Source organism: Agelaius tricolor, unplaced genomic scaffold, assembly GCF_023055355.1.
Source record: "Agelaius tricolor isolate 1412-34295 unplaced genomic scaffold, bAgeTri1.0.p SCAF_34, whole genome shotgun sequence".
Lineage (NCBI taxonomy): Eukaryota > Metazoa > Chordata > Aves > Passeriformes > Icteridae > Agelaius > Agelaius tricolor.
Genome location: NW_027269294.1, coordinates 1962087 through 1976510, shown reverse-complemented (window position 1 = coordinate 1976510; position 14424 = coordinate 1962087). Strand labels below are relative to the sequence as shown.

The following is a 14424-nucleotide window of genomic DNA, read 5'->3' as shown; positions in this document are numbered from 1 at the left end:
ACTTCTTCATCCATTTTATTAGCCTCTGTGTACAGAAGGACTGCATTAGTAGCAAGGGGTTTTATAACCTTTTCTTCTCAAACATATCCCCACTGTTTCTCTTGCATTAGAGATTTTATAGGCATTTTTAAACATGTGTTTTATTTAATGTTATATTAGTGCAGTTATGGCCCATTCTAAAGTGTTACAATTCTCAAGATGATGCGGTAGGAATTTGAGACTTATAAAATGATCCAAGGAGAACTGTGAGATGATTAACTTGAGAATAATTTTAACAATCGGTAGTAATTTTAAAAGAAGGCATCTTAGTGATGAACTGAATTGGTATTGTTGTGAAATAGTTGCCATTTGAGGTAATGATTTCATAAGATGCTCTTCCTCTTAGACTAGAAACAGCCATGTGATGCAATGGCAAGGCCACAGTAGGAGGTAACAATAAACTCTGTAATGGTCAAGTGCTTTCTTAGACAGACAAAGAAAAATAGAGGATTCTAGATATGTCTCTCTCATAAATCAAATGTGATTAATTTTATCCTGGTTGTTCTTTACTGGAAACAAAATCTGAAGTGTACTGCTTGCATTGGCATTCTTCCATGGCTTCAAGCTGAGCAGAATGTGGTTTGATAAAGATCCCATATCAATGCCTCTAATACTCTGGATATATTTTCTGATCAGGTCCTCAAAGCTCTAGGAGATGGCCACATTCCTGGTTTCTTATGGAGCAAAATCCTTCTAGACACATCTGAATGTTTTCTTCAGGAGTGAGCCCTAGACTGAAATAAGGTTCATGGTATTCCATGCGTTTTAGATGCTTGTCTAGATCTGGGAGCATAACTGACACCAGGGATTTCATGGTTATGTTTAAATCTGTCTTCACAAACTGAAGAGTTCTGAAATAAGGTATATTTCACTACAATGAGGATGTGAAATGAGTAGTAGTACTTCTCTGCTTACTGTCAATAGATGTAATAGCCCAGAGCTACCCAAAAGTCTGGAGAAGGAAATAAGTGCCAACTTAGACAAACCTTATATATATTTAATGCCAAGGACCTTTTGTTGTTAACATTTTAGTGTGGTCTCATTTTTCTGCTGATTTCCTGGATGCAAACTGCTTATTGGCATTTGAGCCCAGTTATGGGCTTTTACATCTCAGTGAGCCTGGGGGAAAACTCAGCTTCTGGGGCAATCTGGAACAATTTTAGGAGAGCCCCATGGCACTGTCTGTGTCCCAGGGACATCAAAGGACAGTATGGGATGTGGTCTCCTCGGGAGGAGCACGGTGGTGAGCAGGAGTGAGGCCTCCATGAGTGCAAAGTCCAGCAGAGTTTGATCAGCTTGTGTCTCACCCTTGAGTGGGTCATTGCCCATCTCAGCTGGTGCCCATGCCTGTACGCTTGGCAGAGGAAGGGGTTTGTAAATGCACTTTTCACTCACTGTTCAATGCTTAGCTCCTTCCCAAGCCTCTTGAAGCAGTATCAAATTCTTAGAAACCCATTGTCTGACCTTGTTCTTTTGGAATATTTATTAGTGTGCAACAGTTCCAGACTTACACCAATGGTTATGAATAGCAGCAGCAGTAGATGAATGTTACTAGCGTGCAATCTTATTGTTTTCAACACACCAGAGTAATTAGCCATTTTCATCTTTGTTTGATTGCAGTAATATTCAAATGTAAGCATCTCTTGATGCACTTTTCAAGAAGCAAGAGCTATACCACCTTTGTGTAGGCCACTTCCACTTCCAAATCCACGTGGTGATATTCTTCCCATGCTGCTGTAATTGATCTAAAATAATATTGGCTAGAGAAGGAGTTTGGTTTATTTCACTTCTCAAACAAATGTGTGTCAGGAAATACGAGTGGAAAAAGTCTGGGCAGGCAGCATGCTGTGGTGTATTATGTTTCTCTGACATGAGAGGAATGTGGCAGGGAGGTCTACAGTTCCCTGCTGTAGGCACTAACACTCTGGCTGGAAAGCAGCTTGAGATGTGCCTTTTGCTTCATTAAGCAAAAGGCTTTCTGCCCGTGGCAAGAAGTGCTGTAAAGCACAGTGGAAGCATTATAGTGTGTGTGGTTAGACAGGGTTGCCAATTTCAAGTATCTCAAATCACGAGTCAGATATTCCAGCATATAAAATCGGTTGAGAAAATAGAGATTTAATTTTTAAAACACTTAGTTTCCTTCTTGCCTCTTAAGCTTCATTTATTTTTAAGTGAAAGCTGAGATCTTCACCGAAAGTTGAGATCCTCGTCTGATTTCAGGGCTTTAAGAAAAACAGCAAATTACAAAAAACTTGAAAAAGGGCCATAAAGGTTGTTAACAGTGAGCCAGGCATCTCCTGTAGAAGCTGTGTGATTGTGTAAGCTTTGTCATTGTAAATAGGATCTGAAAGGCAGGGATGCAAAACGCAGGCTAAGCTCCTGGCACTTGCAATGTAGTTGAGGTTTGCTTACCTTTAACAAATAACAGTGACTGTGCTGGCTTGTGTTACTGAGCAGCCAGCCAACAAAAACCAACCAAACAAAGCAGCACAGTCTGGCAAGCCTGTGTCGTGTGGGGGAGCCACGGTGAGGCAGTTTGTAATGCAGACCTTGCAGCCAGAGTTACCCACAGCTGATCTGTGTCTGTGTACCTTGTGCAGCCTCCCGGGGTTTCATCCTGTGTGTGCTGGGGTCGTGGCAGGACTCCTGTTTACACAGACAGCAGGTAATGCTGAGGCATGCATTAATTTCCTCATGTCGTGCACTACAGCTTCCAAAGAGATGGCAGTGCTTTCCTGAAAAGGAAGAAGGTGTAGGAATGGTGATATCCAAGGTGTTCTCCCACTCTGCCAAAGCTGTAGCTTTAGGATTTTGAACTGCCACACTGGTAGCAAGCAGGGAAGGTGCAGTGCTTCTGTTTCTAGGCACTATCACAGTGCTGGAAAATCAAAGCCAGAGCATAGGCATAGGCATTTTTAGGGTCATTCCTTGTTCCTGCCAACCTGCACTTCAGTTCCAAAGGAGACTACAAAAGCCCACACTGCAAAGACTAAGATCCAAGAATTTGAATAATTGTATAGGATTTGTGAAGTAAAACTTGAGTTTACTGGCTTGGAGAGTGTGTGCTGCTGTACCTCCATCAGATAGGAGGTATGTGAGCTGCAAATCTGGTCCTGTTCTATCTGCCTGTCTTGAACTCTTGTACTTGAGATTTTTTTTTTCTGCTGTGCAACCCTGGAAGAAACAGCAATTCTTGAAACAACGTTTCAGCATTATTAAACACTGCTTGTTGGATGCTCTGACATTTGGTGTTGGCAGCTCTGCCTGCCTCTTCAGCATGCATCTGGCTGTCACTCTTCAGCCAGTCCTTTTCTTCTGCACAGCTAGCTCAGATGGAAAACACCTTGTCTCTCAAGAGTGCTCCAAGTGGCTGTTCAGCATGGCTAAACCTCAGGAGCTCTGTCTTGCTAATATAAACTTGCTCTTAAGCATAATTTTCATTGTTTTTGAGAATCCTATTAATTATACAGGAATGATAAATAATCCAGTGGTCTGAAACCACACTCTTCTGACTCAGGGAGCTGTTACCAATCGAGATAGTGCTTTTGGAGCTGGAGGTGTATGACATGCTCTGATGTACTCCAGGACCTAGCAGCTCACCTGAAGGTTCAACGTCATTTAAGACCACAAAATCTGCAGGATGTATCATTCAGCTTGTACATACTTCCTCCACCTCTGGTGGAAACATTTATCGTCAGAAGCAATGCCTCGAAATGTTTACTAATGTCATATTGAAAGGGCAAAAAAAAGATAGAGATATCAACATGTTGTGTGCACTAATTATTTATCTTGCAATCAAGAAAGCATAAAAGCAATCCAGGGTGAAAACTGGGAAGAGTTGCCAAGGAGAACGCTGACTCTCAGTTTGAATAATGCAGACCCCATTCTAGCTTTCTCTGCAGAACATGAGGTCTAATCCCAGCACAAGCAAACACATGTGAGGGGTTTAAAATGTAAAATTTTTAAAAGTCATGCTGCTCTTGAGAGGTGATTAACTGTGCTCACTTAGCTTCAAGTGAATAATTAAGCTGTGAGGAGTTATTATTTTCCTGGCTCCTTTGTCATGTTTCTTACTTATTAATTCTTAGATATTCAATTTCTGGTTTTTTTAGCATCAATCAGGCTCTGCTTCTATTGTATAAAAAATGAAATATGTAACGGAAAAACTGCCACAGATTTAAATACATTGTATTGTTACAGTATAAATACCATCTCTGTAATTAAACCACTTGAAAATATAAACCATCAAATTTTTGTCTCAGGGACTGAGCCACCTATGAGGTTTTTGTGCCTTTGAAAATCTCCCTAGTATGCTTTGCTTCTCCTGCTTGTTCTTGGAAGAAAATTAGCTTTTAGTAGTTTAAAATCTGTTGGCTTTATTTGCTGCTAAATATACACATGGTAAGTGCTGTGGGATCAAAACAAAAACAAGTTGCTCTTCCAGCAATGTGATTTGCAGTTTGGCGGAAGTCAGCATTACAACTGTTAGAGTATTTGGGGTCATTAAGGTAGATCCCTTTGGCCTGGATCAAGAAACAAGGTATCTTCAAATCAGAGGGAAGAGTGAACATAAAGAGACTAGAAAAGGATTAGAGAGCCACTTGAGAAAGCAGGTAGCCTGGTCCAAAGTCCTGGATTTGTTTTGTCCTTGTCTGATGCCACTGTTCCTACCTTAGAGTAGTGCCCTCCTAAAATGTCCTCTGAGATTCTATCACTTATTGAGGGTTTGGGCAGATTTTTTTCCTCTTGGAAATGTTTTCCTGATTATTCAGTTGCTCCACTAGGTGCCTGTGGCTTTGTCATTAGCTTGCTATCTTTGGGGGAGAGTAGGATGGTGCCAGGTTGAGAAAGTGAAAGGGGACAGGGAGGGAAATTCCCACATGGTGGGAGGAAGTTCATGAAGGACCTGGATAAAAAGCCCTGAGAGGATTAAGAGAAGATCATGTTACCCATCCAGACTCGTTTTCATCCTGCTTTTCACTATGAATGTCTTGAATTTTGGGATATTTTGGAAGTGTTGGAGACAGATATTAAATAAGAGCAAAGTTTGTAGTCTAATCACAATCTCGGTGGCGGAGAGACCTCTGGATTCCACCTGCAGAACTAAAACTGAGCAATACATTAACAGAAAGACATGACCTTTTCCTGTTCTTTTCTACCCTCACAGATGACCAGGAGCCAGCAGTCAGCAGTGATTCAGATATTTCACTGATTATGGCAATGGAGGTTGGACTCTCCGACGTGGAGCTTTCCACTGATCAAGACTGCGAAGAGGTGAAATCTTGAACAGCAGAGCTCCAGCACTAAACCACAGGGCAGGCTCACAGGTAGGGACCGAGTCAGCTTTCCAGGACTTGGACCAGTCATGCATATGCCTCCAGAGCACTGTCACTCCTGCACACTCCATGCTGAGATGGTCGTGAAAAGCAATAGCAACCGTTGTGTCTGCCTGGATGCGGTTTCATCATCTGCGCGCCTCTGTTTGGCTCACATGGGAGATGGACACTTCCAGTTCACCCACGTGCTTGAGAGCAGTCATGGAACTCTCCAGGGGCTCATAAACATGCAACTGAAATGACAGCTAGAGTGTTTTTTTACACTTGTTCAATCAAATTTTTGTTGTGTTTTTTTGAAAAGGCATATGTTTATTTTGTTTGTTTGTTTATAGTTTGTTATGGATGGACAATCTGTTTCTATTGACTGACCCCAGCTTTTTCAAGAGTTCAGTCCAGAAACCTGAATTCCCATTCATTGGTCACTTCATGATCTGACCAGGATTTATCATTGCCCAGAATCGTTGTTTCTGCATGCATTACCTGTGGCTGGCTTCAGAAGGATCATGCACCAGCACCCTGCATTATATAACACCTGCCTTCATTAAGTGGCAGGCTTGGAAATGGTGTATTCTGAGGGCTTTTATTTGTAAGAGAGCTCTGAATTAGCAGAAATTTGGGTTAAAATGGCATTAGTTTGTCTCTTCAAGTTCTGTTCTAGACAGGTATTGTACAATGTGAAGGAGAGAAAGAAGACCTTGAAGCATCACTCCATCCACATAGTCCTGTCCTGTATTTTATGCTGTTCACGGGTGTCAGTACATTTGTGTCCTTCCTCCAAGTGACAATTCAGTAGCTGGAAAAAAAGGTCTAGCATAACATCCCTTCTTAATTTTACAGACCAAAACCAGATCACTGCGCTAAAGGAGCATCTGAGAGGTTTCCAGAGGCTGCTTATTAACAGTTCTGCATTAAGCAGGTGACAGTGTTCTTACAAAGATGCTGCTGTCAGTGTCAGAAATTGCTAAGGGAGCAAGAGGCAGCCATTTGAAATGTTTAATTCCTGGTTTGCTTTGGGTCTTTTCACTTAGTGTGTTTCATTTCTTACATTTTGACAGCAGTTTTTGTCTGCTTCTTATCTAACAAGAGTTCAGGTGGTTTGTTGCCCTCCAGAGTCCCTGTCAATGTTTTCAGAAGCATAATGGAATATTTGCAATTTGTATACAGATACACACACCAAAATATATTGGGGAGGGAATTTGAAAATAAAAGAACTAATGTAAATCAAAATACCTAAATAATAACGACCTGACATCATAATGTATTTCATCCTGAGCTCTGCTTTCCAGGTAAGGGCTCATTGTTAATTGTTCAGTGTGTGATTTGGTTTTTCAGTCTAAATACTCGACTGTGAAGAAGCTTACTGTTACACAAGAATACATATTTTCTGTTGAGAGTCAGATGATTTGAATCACATTACTGCCTCCTGAGTCAGTCCACAGAACCAACAATTCATCTTACATTGAAATTTCATGCAGAGGTCAAACATTTTGACTTGGCAGTGTCATGATGGCATCTCAAAATGCAACTGTTGGGGCTCACTGCATTTAACCTCCTTGTGGATTTACTTGTTAAATGTGAAAACCAGCTTCCAGCCAAAATTTATGTTTGTCAGATTTTATTCAGGAACAAATGTGTTAATCCCTAAAATTTTGGCTGACTTCTTCAGTACAGAAAAAAGGAAAAAATATTCTCCATGCTCTTCTGTCCATTTAGAACTAATTAAGCATTTAGTTTAATTCTGTTTTATGTTCTTAGTCCCTACATTTCAGTGTAATCTTGAGGTAAAGGTTTTAAACTGAAAGAGGGCAGATTTAGATTACCTATTAGAAATAAATTATTACTGTGAGGGTGGTGAGGCACTGGAAGGGGTTGCCCAGAGAAGCTGTGGATGCCCCATCCCTGAAAGTGTTCAAGGCCAGGTTGGATGGAGCTCTGAGCAGCTTGGTCAAGGGAAAGATATCGCTGGCTTTGGCAGAGGGTTTGGAACTAGATGGTCTTTAAGGTCCTTTCCAACCCAAACCATTCTGTAATTCTATGAAAATGACCCATAAGTGTGCTGTTACATCTTTAGAAGCCTTTGGAATGAAAAATCTTTTTTTCAATTCAAGAGATAGAGGCAGCTGGAAATCTTGATTAAAAAAAGAAAGTTACAGACTGTTCCAGAGGGTAAACTAGGTTAGTCTTGACAATATTTGTGGTTCTGTAATCTTGTTTTTCTTAGTCTTTTATGTCTTCTCTAGTCCTTGCTGCTGTAGGAAAGGCCTGACACATCAATGTTGAAATTGATCCCTACACACAAGGTACTGCATCAGCTCCACTTAAGCTCTGTAAATAATGCTGAAATCAGATTTAAGTGGTGCTTAGATGAAATTTTGACCCAGGAATGAAATTAATTTCAGAGGACTGCAGGGGAAGGAGTGAGGCTGGTTATATACAGTCAGGGCTCCTTATAGAAAGGCCACACACTGGTACAATTTCTTCTGCAGCACTGGAGCCTGGGTGCTACATGTCACAGGAGCGTCACAGTCACCATGTCCAAGCTGTCAGTGATCCTTTCACATATGCACACTGTAGCTCAGCACACAGGCACAGAACTCCTGGCCAGACTGCTTGGGTTTCAGAGGAGCTGTCACAAAGTCTTCATTTTATTTCATGAACTGAATTAAGTTGATCTCAATGGATAGATTGAGCAATTAGCTGTTGCCATAGCAGAACCACCCACAGCACAGCAGAACAAGCACAGCCTGTGGAAAAGCAAGGCAGGAGGGGAAACTCCCGGCTGATACTGAGCTGGGTCCTCTGCCCAGGAAAATCATTAAAGGGAGCTGTGCTCAAAAAGGCATCACAGATTAGGTAATTCAGACCCTGCGTGTATTTCTGAGAGTTAATGAGGATCTTTGTAGAGGTCTTGTGCTGTGCACACACTTTTCCTAAATACCCCGTGTTTGATCTGGTCCCTTGGGGTCCACAGGTGCCACGAGCAGAGGCAGGGTGCCAGGCTGGGTGAGAGGTTCTGACATATCACCAATTAGTGATATGCCTTTTAGAAGAGGTGTCCTAGTAAATCTGGGTCAGGAGGAGTCTTTCTGCTTTTGTTTTCCCAGTCCTACCTGCAGCTTCACCCAGGGAAGGTGTTGTTCCATCCCTGTCCTCAGGTGTTCTGCAGCTCTGAGCACTCTTAAGTGATGATAAGGGCAAAGGTGAGTCACACACCACTGAACCCTGAACTTAGGAAAGCACTTAAGTAAATGTTTTATTCCATCCTTCTTACAAAAAATCACAACTAATTTTGGGCTTGCACTAAAATTTAATTATTTTCAACAGGTCTTCTATGAGCATACATAAGCCCCTGTGTCAAAAAGAAATGTTTTCCTGAAGCTTGACCTGACTGACAATATCCTTTGCACATATAACCTATGAGCTGCCTTGGGAATTTGAGGTGCTTTGTAGATGTTAAGACTCCCTGCTGTGTGTTTGTAACATGTATGAAAGCCTTAATTCTGTACATCTGCATGCCCATGCACACCTTGGTACTGCTGAGCCTGGCCATTAAGTAGGTGGGGATGCAGCACTGGCTGTTCAGAAGGGAGAGCAGCCTTCAGCATGCAGCCAGGAAAGAACAAAATCGTCCAGGGCCCTCTGACAAGCCAGTGTTCACGGACACAGTTCTGCAGGCTGGCACCATGACTGAGTGGGGGGCATCTCCTGCACAGGGGCAGTGGCCAGGAGATTGTGTGGCTCCCAGGAAAAGGTACTCTTGTCATTAATTGCTCCTGTGCTTCTCCCAGCAGTTCCTGTCTTGTCATCTGAAGCACTTTTCCATTAGCAAGTGATAGGTGGGAGAAACATTTGCCTTAGCGAGGCCCATTATCCCTCAGGCTGGGTTGCAGGACAAAACCTGGTGAGGCAGAAACTGCACTCAGAGTGTACTTGGATTTTCTTGGGTTACACTAAGCTGCCTTCCCAAAGGTCTGTTCCATAGGTAGGATGCATAGGCAGAATTTTGCACTCACAAACGACCTGATGTGTGCATGCTGATGTGCAAGGCATCAGGTGTACATCTCCTCCCCACAGCTCACCTGTTCTGGTGGGGATACAGATCTGGCACTTACTGAGGGTTTGGGGTTTTTTATTTTCTGACTGCTTTAGAGCCCCAAAACCAGGATCAGGACTATCATAGCACTGCAGTTCATTCTTTAAGCACTCTACAGAATTAAATTGGCATGTATGCTTTAAAAGTGCATTGATGTGAGTATGGAAACTGTACTGTTGTGAAATCAGAAGCAGTTGTCATTTTTAGGCCTTTTATTTGAGGGGGATTGTGGAACAAAGAAAAAAGGCTTTATAGATGCAATTTGGAAAAAGAAATCATTGAAATCACATATGATAAGCTGTCCCTTGGATTTCACTGATGACCTCTGGATCAAATCCCAAGCAAGTCATTGCAAGAAGGGCATTGATGTTGGGGTGCATCCATTTCACAGGACTACAATGGTGGAGAAATCCAGCCTGTTCCTTCCCAGCCCGTCTCACAAGCATTTGTCCGAGGGTGAGGTGAGCCTTTGTTGCAGGGGAAGGAGATCACGGGATCAAACTTGCTCAGTGCTGCTTCCTGTGCTGTGCTAAGTGCTGCCGGTATCTCTTGGGGCGGGGTGGAGAGGGGCAGGGAGCTCGCCCAAGTTCAGCTCCAGGGCCTGGTGAAGAGCAGGCCATGGGTTCCAGCAGGCTGGGCAAGGCCAAGCTTTCCTGGTGGCTCTGCTGACCCTGGGACTGGAGCTCTGCTGGTGAGCACCGAGCCCCACGTGGGCTCATTTGTTTGGTAGATGCCAAACCGTGTGAGTGATTTGGGGCAGGCAGCACGATGGCAGTGGATCAGCTTTGTGAGCCTGAGCAGGAAACATCATGGGGAGAGGTTTAGGCTGAAGGAAAACAAGGCTGGAGGTGTTGCTTTCACGGGCTTGTTCAATAGGGGAAATTGATCCAAAAGAAGCGCTGCTTTCATTTTACCAGGCTGTTAGCTGAACTAATTGATAGCTTCAGAGGATGAGGAATGCCAGATGGGCTGCTGAGGGAGGATTTGTTTGTGAAGCAGATGGCAGCTGCGGGTGGGGACAGAGAGTGAGGGCCAGGGTGAGGGCTGCCCCTCTGCTGTGCCACTTACCCCGCTGGGCTGGACACCCACTTGGCCCCTTCACCTGCCCTTTTCTTTGTCAAGGAAACACCCTTCTAAGCAGGAGCTGTATTTCAAAGGGAGAAATAAAGAAATGAAAGATGTGGATTTTGAATGAAAAGCCAACGGATGATTTTTCCATCTGAAATGAATCTTGTCTCTCTCCAACATTTTAATTGTGAATTGGTGGAAGTTACTTCTTTCTGTAGTGAATGGAAAAAGAAATGAGAGGGAAAAAAAAAAAAGGAGTAATAGTGTTTTCCCTTTTTGTGTTTTTCTTGGTTCTGAGTAGCATTAAACACAATAGCCAGATCAAGATGCTTGTTTGCTCTGAATGTATACAGTTATTTCAGATGTCAAATAACTAAATGTTTTGTGTATGTATGTAATGCCATCCACAGTACTTGTTTCATGTTAGAAACCTGAAATGACTGTACCGTTTTATAATTAGATATGTAAAGAGGGGACAGTGGGTGGGAGGGTCTGTTATTTTTATACCAAGATGTTCCTTGTATTTAGTGAACATTTAAAACAGTTTTGTACTTGTCAAAATATACATTCCATCCATTTCCAGAAGAGAATTATTTCTATTTAGAGTAGTTTATAAGCAAACCAAAAAAAAAAAAAAAAGAGTAGCATCCCACTTACATGCAGTTCCTGAACAAAGCAGCAGTATCCTGGTTTTCAGTGATGGCTACAAAGCTTTTTCCAGCCATGTCTCTTCTCACATGCAGCAGAGCCATACCAGCAAATGCCAGTGTTGTAAAGGGAATTAAAATCCCAAATGAAATAAATACCACATGGATCAGTGCACAGCTTAACAGAATAACTTGGTTAAGTTCAGAGACGATGGTCTGTCCCAGTGAAATTCTCCAAAGTGATCATTCCTGCTCTGGACAGCAGGAGCAGATTTAGCGGGAGGCTTCGGCTCTCTGTCCCTGCCTGGCAGAGCCAGCAGCCTCAGCAAGCTGGGGGAGGCAGGGCTGTCACACTCCTGCACTGTGGCTCTGGCTGTGCTCTGGTTTGAGAAACACCTGGCAAAAGGTCATGGCAAAATCATACTGTGGCATTTGCATGGGCCATCCTTTTTCTTGTGGTTGGCTTTTTCATTCCCTCCCTTTCCCTGCTACCTGTGACGTGCTGCCAAAGCTGTGCAGTAGCAGTTTGTGAAGATTTTTTTTTTTTGCCTTTTTTTTTCCCTTCTGTACAGTCTTGCAAATAAACTTTTAACTCCTTGCTGACATTTTGTAACGTACACATCTTCCTCTCCAATGCACTTTATCTCTCTTGAAAAATGTGGGAGTCGGAGAACTACCATCTTAAAGGGATTTGCCTGAAATCATGAGACACATACTTTTTATTATTTTGTGTCCTTTTTTGCTTTGTTAAATACTGTAAATGCTAAAGAGCATAGACAGTGACTCAGCTGGGGGAAATACCGAAATGTTGAGGCTAATACTTGGAAGCGTTAATCAGTAGTCCAACATGGCTATTTTTGTTATATAGAGGATTATAATGTAAATATGTGAGACTGTGTTATTATGTACTAGTAAAATATTGCAACTCTCAAAGTTGAGATGGTGAATTCCAAGGAATTTTATTGCAGGTTTTTTAATAAAACAAATCTGATTATTGTGTTGTATGTACTTTCTAACAGCCTGTGTAAACCTGGAGTTTCCTGATGTGTGAAACTTGTGGGTTGTTGCTTCCTGAACTCAGCCACTGCACACTTTGGCATTCGTGGGAGGCAGAGGGAAGGGACCCGAGTGACGTCCTGGTCTTCCTGACACATCTCCCGCTCGTTACTGCTCAGGTCCCTCTGCCCTTCAGCTGCTCCTGAGCAGAAAGCAGCAGCTGTGTGAGAGGTAAATGCTTCTGCTGCCTCGAGGGAGAGCTGCAGCCTGAGCCCAGATGTGTTAACACAGCTTGAAAAGATGACTGCTTTAAAAGGAGCCATGCCTCAGTGGGAGCTGCACCACTGTTGAGAGGCGTCACCCAGCTGCTCTTCCCTTGCCTTATCAGACATCACTGTCCACCCCTGGGAGCAGGGGGAGGAGCAGAGCCCAGGGATTGTTCTGTCATCCAACACAGGTATGCTGCTTCCTAGTGGTTTGAGGCACAGTAAAAATCCTGCCTAAATGTAATTCAAGAGACTTACGGAAAAGTTTTCCAGTAGATGCAAAAGAAGGCAGAGAGACATCCGTGAAGGAGCCAACTCCTGGCTCAAGCTACAGCCCTGCCGCGGGTCCCAGCCTGCCCCGTCCTGCCCCATCCTTTTTGCTTTCTGCCTGCTGCCGCCAGCACATGCAGCTCTTTTCCAGCCGCAGCGCCGCTTTCGAGCTGACAGCGTGCCAGATGGGCTGGAGCCCTGGATTGTGCTCCCCCCAGGAGCCGGGAAGGCAGCAGCTGTGGGCCCCTCCACTCTCAGCTGCCCAGACCCTGCCGCCTCCTGTGCACCCGCCCCGTTCATCTCCGTCCTGACCACGACAGAGGGGCAGCAGCTGGCTCGGAGCTGCGGAACCGCCTGCGATTTAACCCGGCTTTACCAGCAACGCCGGGAAATGCTGTTCTCCTCTCAACTCCTGTCAGCAGCACGGCCTGAAGCTCCCGTCCCACCAGCCCTGCTCCAAGGGCAGAAGCCCTCCCCACCAGAACAAACCCTGGCTTTTCTCATCCTCTGGAGAGAGGATTTATGTCTCGCTAGCCAAGAAGTCCTGTCTCGCTCTTCCCCGCGCATCTCCCTGCCAGCCAGCTGCCTCCTTCCCTGTCGGCCCTTCCCGGCTGGCCCGGGGGGCAGCGGGGCCGCGTTTCCCCGGCCTGCAGCTGTGCCAGATGTTGGGCGAGCTGCGCGCCCCGCACATCTGGGGCAGCAGCTGCAGCGCGCGAGGGGCGCGGCAGCGGCAGCGCCACCAGGGCTGTCCATAACGGAGGCATCAGGAAATCCATGCCTGGGTGTGAGCACCTACTTGGGGCTCGCGTTACATCGCTCTCAGCTCTATGTGGAATGAATTTCTGGTCAAAATATGGAAATGAAGTTGTGCTGCTCGGCGCGCTGTTGCTTTGCAGGTGTTTTTTTTTTCAGAAGGAATAAGGCAAATTGTATTCTCTCCTCTGATTCAAGGAGGTGACACTCAGACTCATCACAGTCAATGGAGAGGATGTGAGATTCAAAGGGAATTTGTCCAGGTTTGCAGTGCATAGCAGTATGTACAATGCAGGGTCCCGTGATGTCCAAACCATGCTAAGAAAGAAAATGCACTTTTAGGGTGCCCATAAAGGAGATGCATTCACCTGTGCTAGGTCTCAGGAAGCCACTCTGGAAAAAAACACGGAGAAGGCAATTCTCTAACACAGGGAGATCAGGTTTGGGGGCATCCCTGAGGGAATAGGACTTCATGGCCCAAAATAAATCTAATGAGCCAGTGCATCTATCAGAATTCAGCTATAAGAAATCAGTGCGTAATAGGTGAGGCTATAATTTTGCAAAACACCCGTTCCTCAGCTTCAATCTCTGCGCAAACAAGTTACTGGCAAGTCCTGGCAGCAGTGGAAGTCACTGGGCAAAGTCACCACCCTCACATGCCTGGGCCACTCCCTGCTGCAGGCTGCTGCACGGCTCCTCTGGACATCCTCTGGACATCTGCACCCGCAGCTTGGGCTTGCAGTCCCTCGCCCCACCTGGGAGCAAAGGCAAGCTGGCACAGCGAGGCCAGCAGCAGCTCCTGGTGGCTGAAACCCAGGCAGTTGTCCCTCCTCCTGCTCCAGCTAGGAGCATGTCTGTCCTGGCAGAGGGACAGAGCAGCCATCTGGGAGTGGTGATGCCCCCGATGCCTTGGCAGAGCCACAGCTTTCATCTCTTGGAACCCAGAGCTCGGATGA

The 14424-nt window shown here is 44.6% G+C and overlaps 1 protein-coding gene across 1 annotated transcript in view; it reads left to right on the top strand.

Annotated features, from left to right (window-relative positions):
• The window catches only part of RNF150 (ring finger protein 150), a 109564-nt gene extending 97377 nt beyond the window's left edge, over window positions 1-12187 (top strand). The window contains exon 7 of the mRNA XM_071452443.1: window positions 5207-12187. Coding sequence (XP_071308544.1) covers window positions 5207-5325 — 119 coding nt within the window. The 3' untranslated portion in view covers window positions 5326-12187. The remainder of the gene's footprint in view (window positions 1-5206) is intronic.
• The last annotated feature ends 2237 nt before the right edge of the window (window positions 12188-14424 follow it).